General features: G+C 27.2%; 2 protein-coding genes across 8 annotated transcripts; both read left to right on the plus strand.

The window, feature by feature from the left end:
• The first annotated feature begins 1,622 nt into the window (after positions 1–1,622).
• Positions 1,623–11,749, plus strand: LOC146719517 (aminopeptidase N-like). 4 transcript variants are annotated; one of them, XM_085490079.1, is made up of 9 exons: positions 1,623–1,837; positions 6,959–7,037; positions 8,210–8,538; positions 9,321–9,598; positions 10,281–10,471; positions 10,613–10,912; positions 11,023–11,089; positions 11,236–11,301; positions 11,456–11,749. In XM_085490079.1, the coding sequence occupies exons 2-9, from the start codon at positions 6,970–6,972 to the stop codon at positions 11,561–11,563; spliced, it is 1,407 nt and encodes a 468-aa protein (XP_085346205.1). In that variant the 5' UTR covers positions 1,623–1,837; positions 6,959–6,969; the 3' UTR covers positions 11,564–11,749. The 4 variants fall into 4 exon arrangements, with proteins under 4 accessions (XP_085346205.1, XP_085346204.1, XP_085346207.1 ...); XM_085490078.1 differs by lacking the exon at positions 1,623–1,837 and adding an exon at positions 6,497–6,638; XM_085490081.1 differs by lacking the exon at positions 1,623–1,837 and adding an exon at positions 6,498–6,638 and having other exon boundaries at positions 8,417–8,538; positions 11,456–11,748.
• A 4,108-nt stretch (positions 11,750–15,857) lies between these two features.
• On the plus strand, positions 15,858–24,128 carry LOC114939150 (uncharacterized). 4 transcript variants are annotated; one of them, XM_029313375.2, is made up of 7 exons: positions 15,858–16,513; positions 18,141–18,840; positions 20,439–20,566; positions 20,624–20,772; positions 21,123–21,182; positions 21,583–21,745; positions 22,369–24,128. In XM_029313375.2, the coding sequence occupies exons 2-7, from the start codon at positions 18,396–18,398 to the stop codon at positions 22,504–22,506; spliced, it is 1,083 nt and encodes a 360-aa protein (XP_029169208.2). In that variant the 5' UTR covers positions 15,858–16,513; positions 18,141–18,395; the 3' UTR covers positions 22,507–24,128. The 4 variants fall into 4 exon arrangements, with proteins under 4 accessions (XP_029169208.2, XP_085346194.1, XP_085346195.1 ...); XM_085490068.1 differs by having other exon boundaries at positions 18,302–18,840; XM_085490069.1 differs by lacking the exon at positions 15,858–16,513 and having other exon boundaries at positions 17,981–18,840; positions 20,442–20,566.
• The last annotated feature ends 197 nt before the right edge of the window (positions 24,129–24,325 follow it).

Raw genomic sequence — 24,325 nt, forward strand, 5'->3', positions numbered from 1 at the left:
AGGAGAATGATATTTAATTTATTTGCGGATTGTATGTATACGAGTTTATAATTTTCTGATTGTACCGATTATCTTCTATTTTTGTTTCTTTGTATTTTGCAGCTACTGAAGAAGACCCGAAGTGGGTCGAAACGTTTAGAATTTAATAAATGAGTTTGATTTGAGGTCTCATTTTAATTTATTAATTTTGTGCATGTCATCCGCACAGGCTCCGATTGCCGTCGAGATTTTATTTTTATTGTAACACAATAATTCGAGCCGAGATTAACATTTTTTTTTTTTATATTAAAATAAATATTCTCAAAGCATCATTAAAGATTGCAGGATACCAAAATGATAAAAGCAGATCCGGTGGACATAATCAATGTGACTCGGACATAAAAGATAGAATTGCAGCAATAGAACGAATCAGGAATAATACTGTGTAGCATATTTTAAAAGAGCACTGATAGAAATAAATTTATTGCGACATTTTTTTATAAATATTTGGCCAGGAACTCGTGGCGATAAAATTATCTTCTCGGCGGGTCAGATTTAAGTCCTCTTGATTTTTTCTTTTAGGAACATTTAAAAACTATGTCTCATGCAGTTAACTGAATAAATACTGGAAAAATAACAAGAAATTTAATTTGCATCAAATGTATTACAGAACATGATGATTGACTTTCAAAACGAAAGATAGCACTTTCACAGAAGAATCGCGGTCTGTCTACGACAGAATAAAAGAAGTTATACTGTTAATGTTATTATAATTCGTGTAAAATTTTTTGTGGATAAATCTTGTGGACGGGATAATCGCGATGTATGTTGTGAAAGGAATGTTGTTCCAAGCTAAATATTGCATAATATACATCAACTGTTACGATGTAAGCTTTTGTATACTTATGCGTCACAGTGTATTTTGACGGCAACTCTACCGATGTACCTTACGCACGCCAGATATCGGCAGATTGCCGTGCGTCAGGCGCTCTTAATGCGAAGTTTAAAATATTTATAATTAATGAACGAAGTCTCGGACGCAATTTTGTCATTCTTGATTTTCGTCTTATTTTATCATGTAAAATCACTCCTTACATTTTGGCCCACCTGTTACCGAACATCCTGTATATATATATATATATATATATATATATATATATACAGGGTGTTCAGTAACTAACGGACCAATAATTAAGAGCGGATTCTCTAGCCAATTTGAGAGATAATTTTTCCTTAGCAAAAATGTTGAGAAGTAAATAATTTTCGAGTTATAAGCGATTGAAAAAAATGGGTTTTTTGAAAACTAAACGTTTCGGAGTTAAAAGTCCAACATAATTACATTCTTCAGTTAATTTCAGGTAGAGTTTACTATAATAAAATTTTAATTTGAGGCTTAGTTATAAAGATACATAATGACAAATATTGGAAACTTGTAAAAAATGATGAGTTTTTTCGACATTTTCGCTGAAAAAAAATCGTTCCCAAATTGACCAAAGAATCCATTTGTAATCGTTGGTCCGTTAGTTACCGTACACCTTGTATATATTCATATGTATTTATATATATATATATATATATATATATATATATATATATATATATATATATAACAACCTCTAAGTTCTGTTGATCTGACACATCATGTTTATCATAATGACCCGTACAGAGAATCAGTCAGTCTTTCATGGTCTTTCGAACTGTATCATGGTAGATATAATAATTGTAATAAAGTGTGTGTGAATAATTATATTCTTCGAACAGTGCATACTGCTAAAGTGCATACTGCTAGAGCATTAATTTGCTGTAGTAATTTATAAATATATAATTTTGCAATTAACATTTTGTTTCAAAATATTGGGTAAGTCAAAATTAATTTCAAATATAAAAACACACATTTGTCTATAAATACAAAAAAAATTTAATCGTAAAGTACAACAGCATTTTAAATAATTTCCAACATATGTATAGGAATAAAGAAAATAAGTTTATTCAAAACTATCTTTGAATTTTAATCCAGAGATAATTTCACATAATGTCGATATAATATTTTAAGAATTGTAATGTTGAAATAATCTGGAACTCACAAAAGTTTGATATCAGATAAATTATTTCTAAAACTTAAAAATACTGCAACTTACATAACAGATAATAAATTTTATAATAGACAATTTTAATTGTCCTTTTATTAGTAGATTATTAAAATTTTATTTTCTACAATTAGTCGTACTTATTTTTTATAAGAGAAATATCTGTGTGTAATTTAATATTTCAAATGATTTTTAAGATGTGCTGACATTGAGTAAAATAACTTTAATAAAAAAGAAGAATCAAATACTAATTTTTGTTGCTGAAAATTATGTACATAATTAAAAAAAATAAAAAATAGAACAATTGTTTTTAATTTGTATTCGATATATCTTCTTATAAGGGCAATAATTATGAAAAGTTTAAAAAAATTAATTTTGTTAAGAGAGAAATAAATATAAAAAAATTAATATAAAAACAACACTTATAAATAGAATTATCGTAGAAAGTAGAATTATATTGATCATATAAGTTAGAAGTAGACAGAAAATTAAATATTTTACGTAAAATTTTTTTTACATAAAATATTTTATATAAAACATACAAAACGCATGTTAATATTTAAAACGCATAAACAATAGTTTATATCTATTTAATAAGATATTCCATTAAAGTTGAAACGTTTTAAATATTTAAATTAAAAATGATTAAAATTTAATTTTTACTTTTATAAACAAAAATAGTAATGTTACATGTGTATTGATAATGATAATATGTAAAAAAATATAAAATTATTTCAATTAGAAAGCTGTAATAAAATAAACATTGATAAACATTATAGCTTTAATACTTAATACCGAAATAAAATTATGATAAGAAATTGAGTCAATGTATCAAAAAATTATAATAATTTTTTATTAATTATAAATTATGTATAAAGTAAAATGATGGTACATTCTAATTGTCAATCGAATAAAAAATCCGTAATATTATAGAATTCAAGCATTTTTAACTCTACATTTATTTTGATGCGTTTAATTTGAAATATCTAAAATAAACTCCTAGCTCCGGGACACCTTATATATATGTATATAATGTTTATTATTAAGTTTATAATTTATAAAATTTAAAATTGATTTTATGTTGGTTTTATTCTCGGTGATTGTTCGTTTGGAGTTTATAATACACAATTTAAGAAATGAAATAACACAGACCTCTAAATGAAAATAATAATAAATATGTGCTCTCTGTCACCGCTGCTTAGTCTTTCTTATCCTTTTATTGTCTTCTTCTTATTTTGAATAAACATACAGGTTTTCATGTAGATAAATCAATATCAATAACTCGCGCGAAGCGCGCGCTTGTATTATCTGGCACATTACAAAAATTCAGAAATGAAAGTTATACACATAATTAAAATTCAGCAAATTTAAAATATGTATATAATTATAAAGACATTCGAGAATTAAAATAGAAGCGCAGATATTTTAAATCAAAGATTGCAGAACATAATACTTTTTGTTTTCTGTAAAAAATTTATATATTGAATTTTAATGAATCACGTAATTAATAAGTATATTTCTATACATGCATTGCAATAATAATTTTTTGTGTTGCATTTTTTAAAGTTTTATTATCAAAGAATTCGTTTCGCGCACGTAATTATATTTGATATTAAATTAAACAAAATAAGAAAAAAATAAATAATAACATAGAAAATATGTATAAATATATACAAAATAGTTGTAAAGATAGAAATTCGGCGAATTAAAATTATGATCATATTTCTACCTTCAAGCAATTATCATCGCAAAAATTAACAATGACCATTGTACAATAAATAATAGAAATAATTTTCTATAAAAGAAAGCGCACTCTTGTGTCGTTTAGTGATTTAAAAAAAGACATCAAAATTATATTTAATTTCTATATTTATCTTTTTGTTTAGGGAGTGTGTTTTACAGATCTAAAATAAATATTCGTTTTCCGACAAGATGATATTTCTAAAACTATTATTAATAAGTAGTGGATTAATGTTTATCCCTGAAACGGCTTCTATCCGTAATGAATCATCTTTATGCTATCAACCATCAAAATATATAAAACCAATCCATTACGATATCAAGCTTATAACATATATTGAAGGACATATTTTCTATGGAGAATATAATATCAGCATCAGCATTCTTAACCTAACGCAACGAATATTTTTACAATCAGAAAAATTAAGTATTCAAGATATAGTTTTATTTAAAAATAAAGAAAAAAATCATGAGAATGATAATGATACAGTTTATGAATCGGTACGTGATATTAGAGAAGACACAATTGTTATTTTGTTTATAAATAAGTTATTACCAGGAAATTACATTTTAAATATAAAATATTTTAGTACTTCTAATGAAGATTTTAAAATTTACGACATAAAAGGAAAAATGGCGTAAGTAAATAATATACATGTTTATTAAAAAAGTACGATGTGCAATTACATAAAACATTGTAATTAATATATATTATTTATGTATTAAATGTTTTGAAAATTATTATATATCATGGAATTTAAATATAAAGACGATCAGCCTTTAGTACATAATATTACATATTACATTTATAAATTTTTTCAATTTCCAATATTTTTATGCTTGCTAAAAATGTTTCATTAATTTATATTCTTTGAAATGTATAGCTGGGTAGCTGCTATTCATTTCCATACAATATGGCCGCAACAAAGGTCTTCATGTAGGGATGAACAAAATTTATTGTTAGAAGCAACCTTTAACATGTCTATAGGATGTAATCAATGTACGGCTTTATCAAATATGCCATTGCAAAATGAGGAAGAAAATGAGTACAAAATGTTATGGACACACTTTGCTACCACATCTGCAATGTCGCCTTATCTTATAAGAATGATTGTGTCTAATTTCCTCTCACGTATTGATAATGACAATCGAAACATTGAAATGTGGTGCAATAACAAATATGGATTTTATATGAAATTTGCAATAAATTTTGCTGAAAATATCACGTTGTTTCTTAAAAATGAATGGAATTCGAACGTGAAGGTGACTCACGTTGCAATTCCAAATTTCCATGACAATGACATAATAGATTTCGGAATTGTTTTTTATAAGTGAGTACGAGTGCTTAAAATTACATTAAAAATAAAATTATATTAGTATGCAAAATTAAAAAATTTAAAAACAAGTATATTTTTTGTTTATGTAAACGTTTGAAAGTATAAGAAATTGCGAAAACAATTTTAATGAAATTAAGTTTATTTATATTATTACAAAGTATATTAAATATATTAAATATTAAAAAGTATACCGTTTTAATAAGTCTACCGTTTTAATACGTACATAAAGGATAAAACATATATGCTAAATCGTACCCTCTTACAATTAGATAAATGTTAAAACTGCAATGAAGCTGTAAAAGAAATAACATATTTTAATTTATTTGAAATTATTGTTCTTTGTCAACGATATACATATTAACTGAAATTTTTTGTTGTTTTATATTGTAAATCAAAAAATAAAAAAATATTATTTGGTACAATTTACAATACTGATTCGCTAAATTGTATCCATGATTTTGTAAATCGTACATATAATAATTAAATTAAAATATTGTAACAAAAATAAAATTTAATTTTCTATAAAAATTCTGAGTCTTAACATTTAAATATAATTTTTAGGGATACAGATATCATCTACGATAAAAATTTACATTCTATTGCTAAAAAAATTGAAGTAGCTCAATTAGTAGGACGTAAAGTGACACAGCAATGGTTTTATAACATGTTGAACAATCCGTTAGTGTCGGATTTTTGGTTTAAAAAAGGACTTATTACATATCTTGCAACGTATGCAGTCAAGATGGTACGTTATTTTAAATATTTTCAACGCTATCTTGCTCGCACCTTCTCGCAAACGATATAATACTAAAGCATTTATATTGCAAGATTTTCTTAAATCAAACATTTTTTACAAAATTTATATGCATTCTTTGTAAATTGTCTTGAAAACATATATAGCATTTTTTAAAATAATGAACTCATTTTGAGAAAACATTTTTTTTATATGTTTACGTGCATAGGTATATAATTATAATTTAATTTATTAAAAATTTTTATTTTTTTAATACTACTTTATTAAATATTTTTAAATTTTTATGTAATATAAAATGAAATAAATTAATCAAGAACCAGTACACATGATATTTATTGAAATAAATTCGATAAAGAGAAGTCTGCAATATAATATCATGAGACAATAGTTTAAAAATAAGCAATAATTGCTAGTTATATTAATACAAAATTGTATATTTTATTATTATATATTTATTTTAATGTGTGTTTTTCAAAATGAGAATGTTTTGTTTTAACAATGAAGTAGCATTAATAATATTAGTATTTGTATTAATGCAGATTTATTTTTAAAAAAATTATATCAATATATTTAATTTTTTTTTTCTTTAGACTTATCGAGATTATAATCAAATAGATCAAATAGAAAATTTATTAGTTGTTCAAAATCAACATTACTCTTTTAATTTGGATAGTGGTTACTATATGTGGAATTCTACTTTACAAGATAACAGTATATCGGAAATTCCCAATTCTATCAGAGGTATATGTAATATAATAAAATAGTTTGCGTAAATTTTTAACTGTTAATAATTTAAAATAAGTCTAAAATTAAAAGATAATTAATTCTTTTTTAAATCTTTATGATAATTAAATCTTCATAAGTATTAACGAGAAATGTACTTATAAAATAGAATGATAAACGGTGCGGCAATAAAAAACATTTCACTCTTACGCGATTACTATCCTGTATATACATATATATTATAATTTTTTTTGTAAAATTACTATGTTTACACGTATCCATTATAATAAATATACATTTATAAAATATCTAATTTATAATTTTTATGTTAATTATAGCACCCTTTATAATGCGCATGATGGAACTCTCCTTAGAAGAAAGTTCTTGGAATAACATTCGTTCATATGCAAATAGCACGTGAGTAAAAACAACATAGAATATAATATAAAAAAATAAATTTATATAAATCTTAAATAATTTATAATAATATACAAATTTTATAATGTCCCTTATTTTCTTTCGTTTCTTCTGACATTATTTCATTTTTTTAGTGTTACAATTCCTCTATTTTTACTGATCTTCTATCAGAATTATTTTTTATTTTATTATTCTTATTCCTATGAAAATCTATAGAGAGAAGTTGTTATCGTTATAATTTTTTCATATACATATTCATTGTTGTTTTATTTTTGTTTTATGATTTATCATCTTTTTAAATAATTTTAAAAATTATTTTTCTTTTTATTATTTCCTTTATTTTTTTATAATTCTGTCTATAATTATTCTTATATCTGTTTTTTTAATTGGATTTTTACGTTACATTTGTTTCCTAATTTTATTTAACAGGTTTTTAAATATATAACACTTGTGTCTCTTTTCATTTACTTTCTATATTTTTATTTTCTTCTTCCGTAAATCGATGTCCTTTATATTATTTTTGTTTTGTTTTTAACTTCTTATTTGTTTTAATTCTTCTTTTAATCATTTTATACTCTCTCAATACTTTGCTCAAATATAATCTGTATTAATGCTAAAAATACCTAAAAAAATAAATAAAATTATTAAATTTTATTTAAAGTTATATATGTGTAATATTCTTTATTATTATAATATAAATATAAGATATATAAATATCTGCAAATTAGAAGTGCGATTTTATATTTTGCTTTTTAGTGTTTATTAAATGTTTAGTAATTATTGAGATATATGAAGCCACCTCCAATTTTTATGACCTTGACATATGTTGTCAAGGTCACTGTCCTGAACAAGCATGAAAAGGTTTTAGCTTGGATATTTGATGTTGATAAAAGCTTAGATGCTTTTTTAATACAATAGCTAGTATGTATGCTGTAGATAAAGATATAAATAAATAGTAAAATAAAATAAAAATATATATTAAATAAATTTTAATTTTATATTATATTATTCAGGTCAGTGACTTTGACAACAAATGTCAAGGTCATCGAAATCGGAGCTGGCTCCCTATATCTCAAAATTACCATAATTTTTTATAATATTAACATTATACAGATAATTTTAACACATTTGCAATTTATTTTTTATATATTTTACATATTTTGTAAATTTAGGCTATCACATCGTCTAGACTCTACAAATTTTATGAGGAATAATCATTTAAGAATAAGAGAGATTATTGTTATGCGAAAGTGGGCTGCGGAAAAGCATTGTCCTTTCATTAAAGTAGAACGAAATTATATAGATCCTATAAGCCACACAACCGTATCGATACAATATATCGACATATTAGTAATTCGTCAAATTCTTATAACTTTTAGTACGCAATCATCTTCCGATTTTAACAATTTCACTCCTTATATTCTATACGCGTTCGAGGATTTCGAATTATCATTACCATTTAAAGAGAATGGTTGGATGATATTCAATATACAACGAGTTGGTAAATATCGACAAATGGATTTATTATGACTTATTTCTCGTCTTTATTTTACACATAATGACAATTTTATTTTTTATCTATTTTATTACTTCCTCATAGAGAAAGTTTTATTGTTTTGGTGAAAAAATTTTTTTTCATATTGCTATACCAATGTGTTTAGAATGTTCCAAAACATCGAAAAAATACATTTTTAAAAAATAAGTATGTATTTACGGATGTATGCGCACACCCACATTTGCGTGTTTTTTTATATCTCAAAAATTATTTGATTTGAACCACGGACACTTCTAAAAAAAATTTAAAATTCTATTAAAAATAAAATACTTTATGCATTTTTCTAGAAATTGCGGTAAATAAAACTGTTATTGCACTTGTATGCCAAATTAGAGCACTCCAAGTCCAATACTTTTTGAAATACCATATAAAAAAAACACACAAATGTGGGTATGCACATACATCCGTACATACATATCCATTTTTCAAAAATGTGTCTTTTCAATGTTTTGGAACATTCTAAACACATTGGTATAGAAATCTGAAAAAAATTTTTTTCACCAAAACAAAGCTTTCTCTATGTGGAAGCAATTATATGTATTTGCATTTTATTTATATGTATAAATATTTTGATATGTTTTTAATTTATAATTTATATAAACAAATTATAAAACGAAAATTGAAGTAAGTTTGAAAATAATTAAAAAATAGGTTTGAAAATATTAAATATTAATTATAAAATTATTCAAAACAATAAAAGTTAATATAATTTATTTCCTATTCGACAGGATATTATCGCGTTAACTATGATGGTGAGAATTGGCGAAGAATTTCAAAATATTTAAACTCTGATAATTACATGAAAATTCATGTTCTTAATCGTGCCCAAATTATCGATGATGCATTTCATTTAATGATAGGAGGCCAACTTAAATGCCATATATTTTGGAATCTCATAGAGTATTTACATCGAGAAGAAGATTATGTGGCATGGTATCCTATGTTTAAAGCTATGGAATACATGTATGGTACCTTTCTATGGAAAGAAATGGTTGGAAATGTTACGGTAAATATTAATAAATTTCAATGAAAATATTACATTTTAAATATCTGCTTACCCTCATTGATCACAAATTAGAAAAATATGTCCATCAACGATAAAAATTTACATCTGTTGCGTCGCAAACAAATGTACAAACAAATTCAGTTTGAATAATCACTCACCCGAAGAACTGTCCGAAAAATCTGATTTTCATTACTCCAAATATTATTGATATATAACATTGTTATTAGATATATAGCAAGGTGCTTAAAATCTTTCTCAATGAATGCAATTATAATGGCTTTATATCAATATTACATGTTGTAATTAAAAAAAAATTAAACATATTTTTATGGGAAAATAATAAAAAAATATGATATATTTTAAATACATTTATAATATGAACAAATAATATAAATTTGCTGTTTTTTTAAATCAGCCAACAAAGCCAAAGCACGAAAAATTAATTTTTCGGAACTGTATCTCTTGGTTTGAGATCACTAAGTTCCATATATAAATTAATCTCGAAACTTACATATGGAAAAATAGGCGCGAAAATTATAGGTCCGAAAAGTCGCTGAAGCGGGAATCGAACCCGCATCTTTCACTTTTCGGGCGACTGCTCCTACCAACTAAGCTATTCAGACTCTTTCATATCCTATATCATACAACATGAACAAATAAATATGTATTTAACAATTTTTAGTTTTTACTAAGATACGCATTATACATGGTACTTGAAAGAATCAAATATGAAGAAATTGATGATACAGACGAACTTAGAATATGTTTACGACAAGAAGCTGCAAGATGGGCATGTTTTCTCGATAGCCCGACATGTAAGAAAAAAGCCAACGATAAATTAGAACAACATGTCCAAGATCCTACAAAACACAAGTAAATTTTGTTATATATATTTAGCCTTTCTTACATAATCAAATTCTCTTGTAGGTATCGCCTACAATGTTCAAACGATTTGATCAAGAAATCCATATGCTAATCTTTAATGAAAAAATTCAATTTTTTATTATGTTTTAGACTCTTGCCATGGTGGCAGGAATGGACATATTGTAACGGTTTGATGATAACTAACAACAATGAGATTTGGCAATTAGTGTATGATATAGGATATGAAAAATTTAATCCTAAATTTATACAATATTTGGCTTGCCCTGATAATGCTAATATGACTAGAGACTATTTACGATTTCAATTTATTAGAGAACGAGAAAATCAATATGTTCTTACATACAGTCTCTTACATATTATTACGAGGCATGCTAAAAATCAAACTACACTCCGTTTCATATTAAATGATCTTTTGGAAGTAAAACCAAAGTAATTTGACATATTTTTATATATATTTTCTACAAAAATTTATTATGTGATTTATATATATATATGTATATATATGCATATATATATGTATATTTGTTTTTTGTTTTTAGACATGTTGATATCACTGCAGCAATAATTATTATTATTAATAACGTATATTCCGTAAATCAAACTCAGGTAAAAAATTCACATGTTTATATATGTATTTATATACAAAATGTGTTAAGAATACGATATTAATAATTATTTTTTAATGTTAAAAAATTTTGATAATGTTACAACAACATTGTTTATTAATAATATTAAATAATAATACATTTTAGGAAATAAACAGTTACGTTCAACGGTTGAAGGACATTGTACACATAAATGTTGATATGAAAGCAAAGGTAAATTTAAAAAATATTATTTTGGAAAGCGAAAGAAAACGAAATATTGTTCTATTTTATTAATTTCTGAATATGAATTCTATATTCGTTTTGTTTCTTATATAAAGAGTATAATATTGATTTTATTGTGCAAATCTTTGTTTATATATATTAGGATATCATAACGCAGAATTCTGACAAAATTAAAAGCAAGATATCAATGCGCAACAGTCAAATCGAAAGACAAAGACAGTATTTTGATAGTATTTTTTATTATAAATAGATAATACTAGAAAGTAAAAAAATTGCAGCTTTGCATTGTGTACGTGGATATACTTCATATTAATAATTTTCTTTATTATCTACTACAATATAATATATAAATAATTATATCTGTATATATATATATATAAAACATGTTTGTATAACTATAAGAATTTGTAATATGTTATAAAGTTATATATAAACTATTTATAATTGTATGTGCTTATATGTTCAATATTAAAATATCTTTTACATTTAATTTATTGTTATTATATAAAATTTGTGATTGATTAGCATTTTTTAGTTTACAATAAATCACATAACACAATCTCTCTTTCTTTCTCTCTCTCTCTCTCTCTCTCTCTCTCTCTCTCTCTCTCTCTCTCTCTTTCTCTCTCTTTTTTTTTCCTCCCTATCTTCCTTCCTCTTTCTTGTGTAAATCCACATTTTAATTTCAATAAAGTTATTTAAATAAAATATTAATTTTAATATTAATATTTATTAAATTATTTTACATAACTTTTAAATTGTGCAATCTAATTCGGCACTTATTACTAATATTTTTAGTAGACATAGAAATACTGCAAAATGTGTTAATCGGAATTCTAACTTAATTATATTTTGTTAATTTTAATAACGCCATTTTTTCTGTAGGAAACCAATTTCTACATCAAAAATTGTCTTCGTAGAAGAAGCTTCGAAACACTTGCACTCACGTTTCTTTTGTTTCGTTCGCGATGTTTGGATTTTATAGCTGTCACATTTTTCACGCACTGTCAATTTTTATGAAAAAAATTACGGGACTAATTCATCGCGTAACTTCCCACTTATTAAATCGACAACGTCAAAAAGCTCCAAAAATTCTCGCGATCCACGCACGTAAATTCGTTCGCGCAAACTTTCGACGACTCATGTCGAAGCTGACGTCACGCGCTTTCGAGGGACTGAACCTTGAGCGAGATTCGCGGTCGATGAGATCAATTTATTAATTTATTTCGCGCGGATGCAGTTGCGATCGTGATGTTGGTAGACGCGACGCGATCGGATTTATACGATAATAAAGTAATTAACGACGCGAAGACACTAATTAGTACTCATATACTCGTACTTTAACCGACGTAAGCGCGGGAACATTTAATTGCGAAAGTGCACTAGAGGGCAGCAGGCAGCAGCATTCTAGATTGTGTTCGAAAATATATTCACCTAGGAAACGCTCGATCGACCAATCAGGACGAAGAGATCCTCGGTTTTCGATTGATTGGACAAATTCTGTACTTTAATGAATATATTTATTTTCGCTCGAATATATCTGTAAATAAATACATGCTATATACATAATTATTTAAATTTCAAAAATATAATTTTATTATTTGAGAAATGAATATAAATTAATAAAATTTCTAAGTTAATTCCCTTAAGTTTTTTATAAATAATCTTGTAAATTTAACTGCACAGCTACTTGCAAATTTAAAAATAGATTTAGATTATTTTTATATAATACTAACATAAAATATACTAAACTAATCATTTATCATTTATACTTAGCAATTTTAATAGCGTAGTTAAAATTTGTCATTCTTTCTATTATATAATTTTTATACTTTTACTGTATTTTAAATGAAATATAGTTTTCACTTCTACATGAGAACAAAATATTAATTAATCAATCATATCAATATATATATTATTAGAATGCATTATATTATATGTATAATATGTAATATATTTTTTATAAAATAATTTGCTGCCTTCTCGAATTGACAGTCCAGAATTCTAAAGCGCCGCCAGATGGCGCTGGCGGCGGCGGCGGCGCTTCCAATAAGCGCAACGCTCCGTCTTGCTAGTTCATAGTCGAAGCCTGATTGATATTCTTCGTATCGGAGAACGCGTATTATCTTTTGCCTCCTGGTGAACCGATACGGGCTCTCGTTATCGCGACTTCGCATCGAGGTTCTACGACGGATCATCGAAAAACTGTTCGACTTTTTGGCCCCGAGATTCCACGCCACGAGATCATCAACATGAGTAATGTGCCAACAGGTGAGATCATCGACTCTCGCCATCGGATCCTTCGATCCGATCGAGAAATGCGTTTTTATATATTATTTATAAGAAAACGGAATAAATCAATTGTCGAGAGTGACGAGGATTTATCGAACGCGAGCGAATTTAAAAGGGGTCGATCGGATTCTAACCTATAATTATATGCGCTGTTTGACTTTTCCAGCGACCTTGTGAACTTCCGTAAGTCGTCTGTTTACGTGTACATATGTGTGCGTGACCGGCAATTCCGACAGCAAAATTCTGCGCAAATCATATGGCCGTGATATCGATTTAAAACTACACTTTAGTATTTTAATTTGACACTTGTTTATATTCTCGAGAGACCAAAGGTTTTATTATATTCAAGATTTTAATATCTTATTTTTTTTTTTTTTTTTTCAAACTTTTTGGTACTTAATTTTTAAACGCATATGTTAATGACATATATATAACTATATATAAGTATAGCTAAATTGTGTAAAATTATTATAACAATTTTTTACGTTTTTTTTTTTTTTTTTTTTCAACTTAGAAAAGAGAAAATAGAGTATAAATATATGTGATATATGCATAGATTGCATTTATGATGCGGGTACAGCTGCATTAATTAAGGTCGATTTGCTGCATTTACTATTGTTGATTGACTCTTCTTTGGATAGAATTTCATCGCAACACATTGATTTTTTAACATACATTGTTTTTCATTATTTTTCTTCACATATTCTAAATTATTTTTTAATTTTATATTTTTTTCTATATTTTAATATCGATTTTTAGAAATTTACATATATGTATGAAGAAAAATTGAGATAAGATACTGATTGTGAGTCATTAAAGATAAGAAACAAATTTGAAAAATAATTCTTCGAAATCAAGATAATAATTATTAATTAAGAAAATAAATATATATTAAGCAAGAGAACAATCTTCAATCAAAGATGGTTTTCTTTTATTTGTTCCAGTTTATCGTAAACACTCGTTAGAAGGAATTTTGTTCTGTCTTCATCCGATATTCGCGTCGATGTTATCTCCTCGCAAAAAAAAAAAAAAAAAAAAATACATTAACCCTTTGGAAAGATTAAAAATGCAACAACCGTCTTTATTGCTAAACACACACACACGTCGCTAAGCACAGACGAGAATCCGCTGTTGGGTCGAATCGATAAACCGGTTTTCTCTCAAGGTTCTCAGTGCGAGAAGTTTTAGAAACTTTTATTATATTAGACGTCTTTGTATGCCACGTTCTCTTCCGCGCTTTCATAATAATCGATCGCGAAAATAAGAGACAATGCACTCACTTTTTGCCATGACACTATCTTATTTGGCCCAATTCAAACCAATTAGAACACTGAATCGTAACTAGTTAACTCTTCTGCACTGAAAAAAAATTTATTGAATTAGAATAAGTATTTATATTTTTTTAATGCTGTCAAATAAATTATTTATATAAAATTAATAATATTTATTTGTTTTAAATAAATTATTTATTAGGCAGTATTGAAATAAATATTTATTAATTTAATAATTTTTTTTCAGTGTGTCAATGCAAATTTTTTCATCTTTCAATACCTGGATATCAATTGCATGTTTTCGATATATTGCACAGTGATAATTTTTTTATCAAACATTCTTTCATTATATTTGATGAGATTTTCAAATACAAAAGTTGTAGTTTTTGTTTCGAGAAAAATTCCCTGAAACACATTTTTAACATTTATCTTTTTATTTTACAATTAAATAAAAACGTACAATCAATAATAATATGAAATAATAATGCGGAAATAAAATCTTTATGTAACAAAATAAAATCTAATTTTATATTACATTATTATTAAGTATTTAATTATTTTTTTGTATAATAGCTTAATATTTAAATTTTACATTATATCATTATTTAATTGTTTTACACTGAAGAAAATTTATGGAATTTTGAATAAATATTTATTTCAATACTGCCTTATAAATAATTAATTTGAAACTAATAATAATATTGATTTGATGTGAAAAAATATTTGTTTGATATAAGAAAATCTTTTTCAGAACAGATAATTATTTGTTTCAAATAAATGATTTATAATTTATGAGATAGTATTGAAATGAATATTTATTAATTTCATAATTTTCTTATTGTAATAAAATAGAATAAAATTTAATTTTACATTAGATTTTATTATTATTTTACATTAGATAATTATTATTCAATTATTTTTTTGTATCAGTTGCTTCTTCCATTTATCGATACAAGAATTAAATTAAACATAACAAGTATATCAAGAATAATATTGCTTAGAGAATAATTCTCGATAAAGTCGGTCGAGTTCAGAGAGTTGCGTTGGTAGAAATTAACGAGGATTTCCTAATTAGTGCTAATTAAAAAAATCCGTTCGCTACAATTGCGCTCCAAATATAATAAAAATTGCCGAGAAAATCAATTATCTGATGAAAGAATCGAACGCAAAAATATCGATCGTCACATATAAAAAAATCAATAACTGAAATAAAGTATCTCAAAATTTGTGTTTACGCGATATGGGACCCGTTTAGAAGCCGCTACTGGGAGCCTTTCCTTCTTCTGAAGAACCGACTTGAACCGAGGCCACTTGTCGATCCCTCTTACTTCTTCTTCCCCTTCTTTCTTCCATTTTCCATTAAAGCAGAGTGAGGACTCGCGTCTTGATTTCTCCGAAACATTTGTCCTCGCGTTCGCGTCGTTCTTTGACAGATAACAGCTGTTTACAGCCGTGAGTGCGCACGTGGTCGCTTTTCGGGGATTCGTCTCGCGAATTCGCGGATTTAACAAAGTAATATCTAATTGTTAAATCCGCGAATGTGTTAGATCCGGGAATCAATTCCGGAAAGAACGAACCTTCGAAATTGTCGTTCCTAGTGATTTTACTCGATTTTTTTTAGTGATTTTCGGTGAAACGTGAGTGTCTATTAATTGTGATCTCTTAATCATGAATGCGGAATTTAATTGCGCCGAATTTCTCGATTCACAGATTTCCGTGTCGAGATTTCTCTAATTTTTTAATTCTTTAATTACCGTGAATTCTGTGTAATAGTGTAGTCCTCGAACGTGATACAACATTTTGTTGTGATTGCATGCGTATATGCAAAGTACAAAGTGCAAAATCATATATGCGAAATTAAAATTATAGACAATTTTTGCTTTATTTATAAAATGTACAATGTATATTTGAGACAAGATAATGGAGCAAAATTTTACAGAATTTTAAAAAATTTTGGAGCAACTTTCTAATTAAAATTGTAGACAATTTTCAATTTATTTATCAAATGTATGAGTATATTTGAAGCAATAGAGCAAAATTTAGAAGAATTTTTAAAAAATATTTTGGAGCAACTTGGTAGTTAAAATTGTAGACAATTTTCAATTTATTTATAAAATGTATAAATATATTTAAAGCAAGACAACAGAGCAAAATTTAGAAGAATTTTAAACAAAATATTTTGGGGCAACTTGCTAATTAAAATTGTAGACAATTTTCAATTTATTTATAAAATGTATAAGTATATTTGAATAAGCAAGAGATAATAAAGCAAAATTTTGAAGAATTTTAAAGAAGTATTTTAGAGCAATTTGACGTGCTAGTAAGGATGGGATCAAGTTTAATGTGTACTTAAAAATCCGAATCTAATAATCAAATTTAATTTTCTACGATTTAAATAATATTTATAAAAAAGAGTATTTTATATAAATTGTCCTTGCAAATCTAGAACGCTGTATTTGAATTTTAGCTTGAGCATAAAATTTGAAACAATAATTATAAATATATATTTTTCTACGGAAAGAATCGAATCTTTTACAAATAATACTCGAACTACAAGATAAAAAATATCTACTTATATTTGCTATATATTTACATATGTAACATTTTTTATAATTACTGAAAAAATTCTTGATGCAGAAAATACAATTTTTTTCCTCCGAAGTAATTATAAAGAGAAATCATGCAAATTAAAACCTACTTAATCTCATCATCGTTACTTGCTAACAAGATCTGTTAAAGAAAAGAATAAATTGCAAATTATCGTAATATTTAATCTATATTTATTAAATCTACATTTATTATATTATATTCTTAAAACTTTCAACATGATTATCTTCGGAGACTTTCAATATATCTTTTGAATTATTTTTCGGATCAGAATCTCGAAGTGCAATTTTTGAATCTATATATTTTTAAATTCATCAATTATTATCTATTTATTTTGAAGCTTTCAACAAACTTTCGTACACTGAAAAAAAAAATTATTTAATTATTCAAATAGCCTTTTATAATACACTATTTATTTGAAACTAATAATATTGATTTGTCATGAAAAAAATATTGTTTCTAATAAATGTGTAAATAAAACTATTTAAATACATAGTTCCTTGTATCGAGTATTATATCTCTACATTTTAAATAAAGTAAAAAGGTTTGATCGCCAGTAAAAATAAAAACCAAGATTAGATAGTATTAAATCGACCAACTGGCTAAGGATGTTATATTTTTTAATTAATTTTCAATATCATATTTTTTATTTGTCAGCTACGTTTCGATCACAGTATTGGCTCTTCATCAGGCTACAATAGATAAATCACAAGACTAAAGTTATATAAAAATTGTGACAGATTCAAAAAACAATGTTGAATAAACTAACATTAAATTTATATTCTACGCGGATATAAATTTAATTAATTTTACATAAGGTTTCGACGAACTTTCTGCCAAGTATTCCTCGGGATCAAGCTTTTGGAGCAGAATTTCGGGACGAAAAACTCTTCGTGAATCTTCCGAGGAATCATGCGAGGCAACATGGCGAGCCCCAAGCAATCCGCGAACACGAGAAGCAACGAAGGACACAGGAGGGTCTGTCAAGAACACGCCGAAGAGGACTGTCCGAGCGAGAACGAGCGCGAGTTCGAGTCGCTGGAATACGAGGAGGACGTTTATTACTCGAAGCTGACGACGACGCCGAGCTTCGACGACATCGACGAGCTCGATGACGATGAGGTGGACGAACTGGTGATCCACTGCTGGCGCGATTCGAACGGCGAGATCGACGAGATTGTCGTCGACGACGGCAACCTGGAGGCGGAACTTCCGCCGGAAGCGGGCTCGCACGACGGAAGAGCCAAGAAGAAGAAGAGGAGATCGATCCGCGTGATCTTCCAGGACCTCTCGAAGCCCTACCTCGCCAAGATTAGCAACAGTCAGAACTACAAGAGGTTCCTGGAGCTGGTAAAAGGTGCTCGGAGAAGAGATGAGAGATTGCTTTAGCAGCATCTCATGATTTCCGATAAAGAGAGCTCGTTATAGACTTCGCTCAAAGGCTTTTCGTGAAGATTAGGACGATTGTCGATAATTTGATAGGCTGTTTCTCGACAAAATCTTTGGCGGATTGTGGAATTAATTTCTTGAATATCGAGCGAATGAATTTCGGCTAGTCGAGATTATAGAGTAGATAAATAATCGAATATTTTAATAGATAAAAGATAATAATGGAATTATTTGTTTAATTAATCGAGAAAATTATTGCGCTCAATAAGATTATATGTGTGTTCTTAGAAATATTATTTGATCAAATTACTGAACATTGTTATTAATATAAATTTGAATTCATCAAGACATTACATTATCAAAGATATTTTATATCAGAAAGATTTTTGTTCATCGATCTTAAAATCTAATCAATGTTTTACACTGATTTTTGGCTTTTTTATGACTCTAGATTTTCTGAATTTATGGAATTTTTTTAAAATACATTCGCGGATTTTCAAATTTACGAAATATTTCTTATTATAATCTTTTATTGTGAAAAATTAGCGGTTTTTATGTTGCTTTCCAGTTGCTTCTCGATATCGAGTTATTTCCTTACGTGTGAAAATGTACAAAAAAAGAGTTCGCTAGAATCGTGATCGAGCAAAGCATGCTTTCAATTTTTCTCGAATGACGTTTCGCTCTGTTGAAACTGCGAAACTCTGCGCATTTTTTCTCAATCTGACGAAACACAATCGTGTTTATTCGGAATTTAAGCAATCGTTTCCTGATCGAAAAATTATGATCGATCAAGTTCCAATTTTTGCCATTTTGTATTAAAAATGAAAGAAATAATATGGAATATTAAACATTAAATTAAAGTTAATACAAAAAATAATTTATTCAATCTAAACAGAGGAAAAACATTTGAAATATTATAACATAATTTTTAATTATTATTTAGATAAAAAAATTTTTTTTTTTTTTTTTTTCAATTTAGATTAATATTTAATTTAATAAAAAGAATATTTAATTTGAGAAGTTTTAATTTAAAAAATATCGTAAAAAGAGAAAAAAATATAATCTACATTGCTCTAAAAATATCTGAAGAGCGCTCTCTTGTACAAATTACTTGGAGCTGCTCGACTTTTTTTTATATGTACTTATAACTGGTTTTATGACGTTCAACAACCTCAGCAACTATCTTAGCCTAGATCGATGAGTTAGTTAGATTTAATACTGATGAATTAGATAGATTGAAAGACCAATAAGTTTATAGTATAAGTTATTTATATCTTTTTTATGAGATAATATATTCTATTTAATATTACTCAATCTTAATTTCTGATTTTAATTTTAAATTTTAATTCGATTTTTATTTTTTAATTTAATTGTAAAATTATTTTTATATACAAATATAAATAAATAAAATAAAAATAAAAAGAGAAATATATACATTTAAACATAGATAATAAATTATTTATTTGTGATAAACAACTTGTTGTCAAGAAAATTATACTTCCGACCAGTCAGCATATCTTAGTGTCGTATAACTGTGGCTAATGTTTCTGTTTTCTTTTGTCCAAGGAGAAGACGCCTCGCTTCACTCGGCTGGATCTCTATCGCCCTCGGATAGTGTAACAAACGAGCTTCAAGGACTCACCTTGGAGGAGCAAGAAGAACGTAAAGCTGAATGGAGCGCTCAATTAGCTAAAGTAAGTCTCGGAAAATCGACAATCTTGAAGACGAGGAATAACATAGTTTGATTTTAGGTCGAAGAGGAAATACAGACTTTGAGACACGTCCTCGCTAACAAGATCAAGGTTTCGCAGGATCTGAAGAGGAAGCTGGGTATCAGCGTTTGGAAAGAGCTCACCGACGATGTTAATCAGGGTCTCAAAAATGTCAAGGAAAGCCACGTGTATGTGTGTTATAAGTTACTCGCTTCTTTTGCATCTCTCTTATCTATGTACATTTTATATATACACTCTGTACGCTTTGTCATATTTTCTATGTAAAGGGGAAGTGGATGAAACATCGTGGCAGGCTTGCGAAATATCTTCAAATTCGTTGCACGAAATATTTTATCGACGAAAAATGCACGAAGTATGTTTTTCAATTTTCTCTTTGCTAATTTCTATCTTTATGTTCACCTCTGCTCTCTATTTTTCGTCTCTTTTACGGGCTGATACTCCACTTCTTCTGTTCTTCTGTTCTCCATACATAGAAGTATTGACTTTTATTTTACTTTCGGTTGGGTTTCTCATTCAGTTATCAGAATGTCGGCGAGACACTCGGTCGTATAACCAGGACAGTCTCCGGGAACAATTTGTAAGTACATAATCATCTCATTTTCTCTGGGTGATGACTCAAATCTTATTCCTCTATCGATCTGTGTTCTGCATGCTAGCGATAGATGTTTGTACATAGGACACGCTTTAAAATTTCTTAAATCAAATAAAACACATTATTGTCAAAGTTTGATTGTTTTGGAGACCTCTTGTGTTCTTGTCGATATTTTAATTTAATAATTTGATAATTTGAAGTGTGTGTCGACGAGTATCGCCAACGTAATACAAGCTATCATTATCAAATCACATTTTGCTTGAAACAAAAACCAAATTTAATTAACATAATTATTGTTTTTGTAGTGGATGATTTATGATTGTAGCACTATTACGATGTTTTTACTGGTTTGCTGATGAATCTTTCTTTTCTTTTGTCAAATCAGATACCAAAAAACAGAATCTGTACTCAAGTCCACAGCTGAAAAGACAACCAGTATCCTGGGTGGATTTGGTAGTGGCATTTCCATGAAACTAGGCCAGATGCGCAATTCCGACAGCTTCCGGTCCTTAGAGGAGAGAGTTGGATCCGCTTGCGAGAACATTAAGGTACTAAAATTAAATTAAATTAATTAAAAAAGTAGTACCAAATTTAATTTTTTTGAATTAAATAATTTATAATTAAATTAGGTAAATGCAATATGTCTTTGATATTTTTAATCTTTCTTATCAAAGTCTTCTTAATTAAATTAATTAATTAATATATATCAAATAAATAAATAAGTAAAATTATGCATTATAAAATGAACGATATATACCGGGTGTCCCGTACACCCCTTTTCTTTCACATAGTTGCATATAGTTGCAAAAAACACATAGTTTCTTATAAAAAAAAGTATGCAACTGCAAGTTGAATATTGCATATTCTTTTTAAAACAATTATCTGTTTTCTTTATACCAAGTGATTGATCTTATAATAATGTGCAGAAAAGTATAAAGGCATGATTATCGAAAATTGAATATTTTACAAGATATTTTACATTTTATGTCAAAAAATTTTTTGACAAAATGTAAAATATCTTGTAAAAATATATATATATATATATATATATATATATATATACTATATAAAGAAATAATTTATTATACACATTAAAGATGTGTAGTTTACAAAAATTTAATCAAATTATCGAGTTTTTATTTAGAAATTTCAATTTTTTTCTCCTTTGCAGACGAAAGTTGTGCCTTCGAGATCCACCTCGACGCAGAGCTTCGACGAGGCTCTCCGGGAATCCGAAGCAATGAGGCGTGCATCTGCGGCTCCGTCGGTCACCAGCCCGACCATTCCTGAGGACAAACTGCTCTCTTAGAGCCCAACATTGCCCGAAGCTCGTGCGTCTTCACCGCACGATATAAAGTGCTGATTATGCACTATATCACTATTGCATTCGTCTACTGCAATCGCTATAGAGGGCCAAACGGCGATGTATCCGTGCACGTCGAATGAATCGATAACTTCGTTGACTTTGATAGCTTCGGAATCAAGACACTTCGGGTACAATCGTTCAAGTACTATCTTAACTCTATATCTAATAAAAAAAATATATATTTTTCTTGCACGCCCTTTCCACGCCTTTTCCTTCGCAGGATTGCCTTTTTCTAGGCCATATTCAGGACATCTTTAGACGTAGCGGAAAACGTCTCTTGTAATTTTTATATCTATATTCTATATTAAAAGAAGAAAAGAAAAAACAATATTTCTAAACAATGACATGTATAGAATTTCTTTTGACAATTATTTTTGATTTGTAATTATAATAAAAAAATTTATGCTCGAATTGTGGAGCTGATTATTGATATATGCGCCGCAAAAAAATATAATTTTAAACATTAAAGTTGGTAGTAATACACAATTTTGTAAAGAAGAGAAATACTGCAATAGTTTCCGATTATTTTCACTTTAGCACCATTTACCATTTTTAATTGTTTTTTCTTTTGATGTAACTATTTAATGATATATTTATATATATATATATATATATATATACATATATAAATATATACATATATGAATAGAAATTAATTACATGGGTAAAAAATTTGCACTTACTTTGCATATACTTGTAATTTTTGGCATTCGAAATTTTATCATACATTATCGGTGTCCTGAATCGATCTGACAGAGCTGCCAAAAAAAAAAAAAATTATTTTCAACGATTTATGATAAATAACCCGTCCGTCGACAATACTTTACACATCGTGTATACAAAACTTCTTACTTATGTATGCAAACTTGATTAGCGCAAGCCTTTCAAAACATGTACAATCTGTCATAAGACAAATTGAAGTCTCGAGGAACATATGAATTTTTCTCTATTTTTTATGTATTTAATATATATAAATAATTTAAATAAAAATGATGAAAAATTATCTCTCGAATTAGTTATCTCGAATGAAATATTATCTGTTGATGAAAAATGATATAAATTTCAAGCGAATAAAGCTTATATAGACAAGTCAAGTACAATCGCGATAATACGATAAAAGAATTTTCTACGCACTGAGAATTATTGTAATTTTTATAACGTAGAAATATTATTAAATTGTAGATAAGAGATCATTAAAATATGAAAATTTCGTCTGAAAATATAAAACTCGTTTTTAAGAGATAATATTAGATAACTGAAATTGAAGAACAGTTCCTCGTGATTCTCAGTCTTATTGTTAGATAAATATGACTTAAGTGCGCGAATCTCATTAAATTAGCACGAAATTCGAGAGATATTTTGTATTTTAGCTTAATGAAAGAACTATCGACGACGCACGGTGCGTCTGTTTTTGTTAGAAAAGGCGTAAAATTTTACAAAATAAACCCGTATGTGTACATGCGATATGTGATGATTAATCAAAGATTGATTGCCGTGATTCGTCGATAATATTTGCTGCATAATCTTCTTGTTCATAAATAAATTATTTTACGAAACGCCAATAATCATAATAAGTCTCTTGAAAACCAAAAAAGGATACAAAATTCTTCTTTCCTCTCCTTTTCTTTCCTATATATATATATATATTTACTTTAATATAATTATAGGAATTAAATGCACACATACCATGGATAATATCTCAAATATTTCACACTTTGAACAACGAGAAAGATTATGCAGTAATCTTTCTGTACTTGAATAT

This window comes from Nylanderia fulva, unplaced genomic scaffold (genome assembly GCF_048542155.1).
Source record: "Nylanderia fulva isolate GAGA-0341 unplaced genomic scaffold, ASM4854215v1 Scaffold96, whole genome shotgun sequence".
Lineage (NCBI taxonomy): Eukaryota > Metazoa > Arthropoda > Insecta > Hymenoptera > Formicidae > Nylanderia > Nylanderia fulva.

Bases quoted from the DNA above. Each gene is read 5' to 3' on its own strand.
- LOC146719517 (XM_085490078.1), top strand. From the start codon at position 6,581: ATGTGGAATTCTACTTTACAAGATAACAGTATATCGGAAATTCCCAAT. The intron at 9,599-10,280 runs GTAAATATTAAT...AACAATTTTTAG, and splicing joins AAATGGTTGGAAATGTTACG to TTTTTACTAAGATACGCATT. The intron at 10,913-11,022 runs GTAATTTGACAT...TTTTGTTTTTAG, and splicing joins CTTTTGGAAGTAAAACCAAA to ACATGTTGATATCACTGCAG.
- LOC114939150 (XM_029313375.2), top strand. From the start codon at position 18,396: ATGCGAGGCAACATGGCGAGCCCCAAGCAATCCGCGAACACGAGAAGC. The intron at 18,841-20,438 runs GTGCTCGGAGAA...CTTTTGTCCAAG, and splicing joins GTTCCTGGAGCTGGTAAAAG to GAGAAGACGCCTCGCTTCAC. The intron at 20,773-21,122 runs GTATGTGTGTTA...TTTCTCATTCAG, and splicing joins AATGTCAAGGAAAGCCACGT to TTATCAGAATGTCGGCGAGA.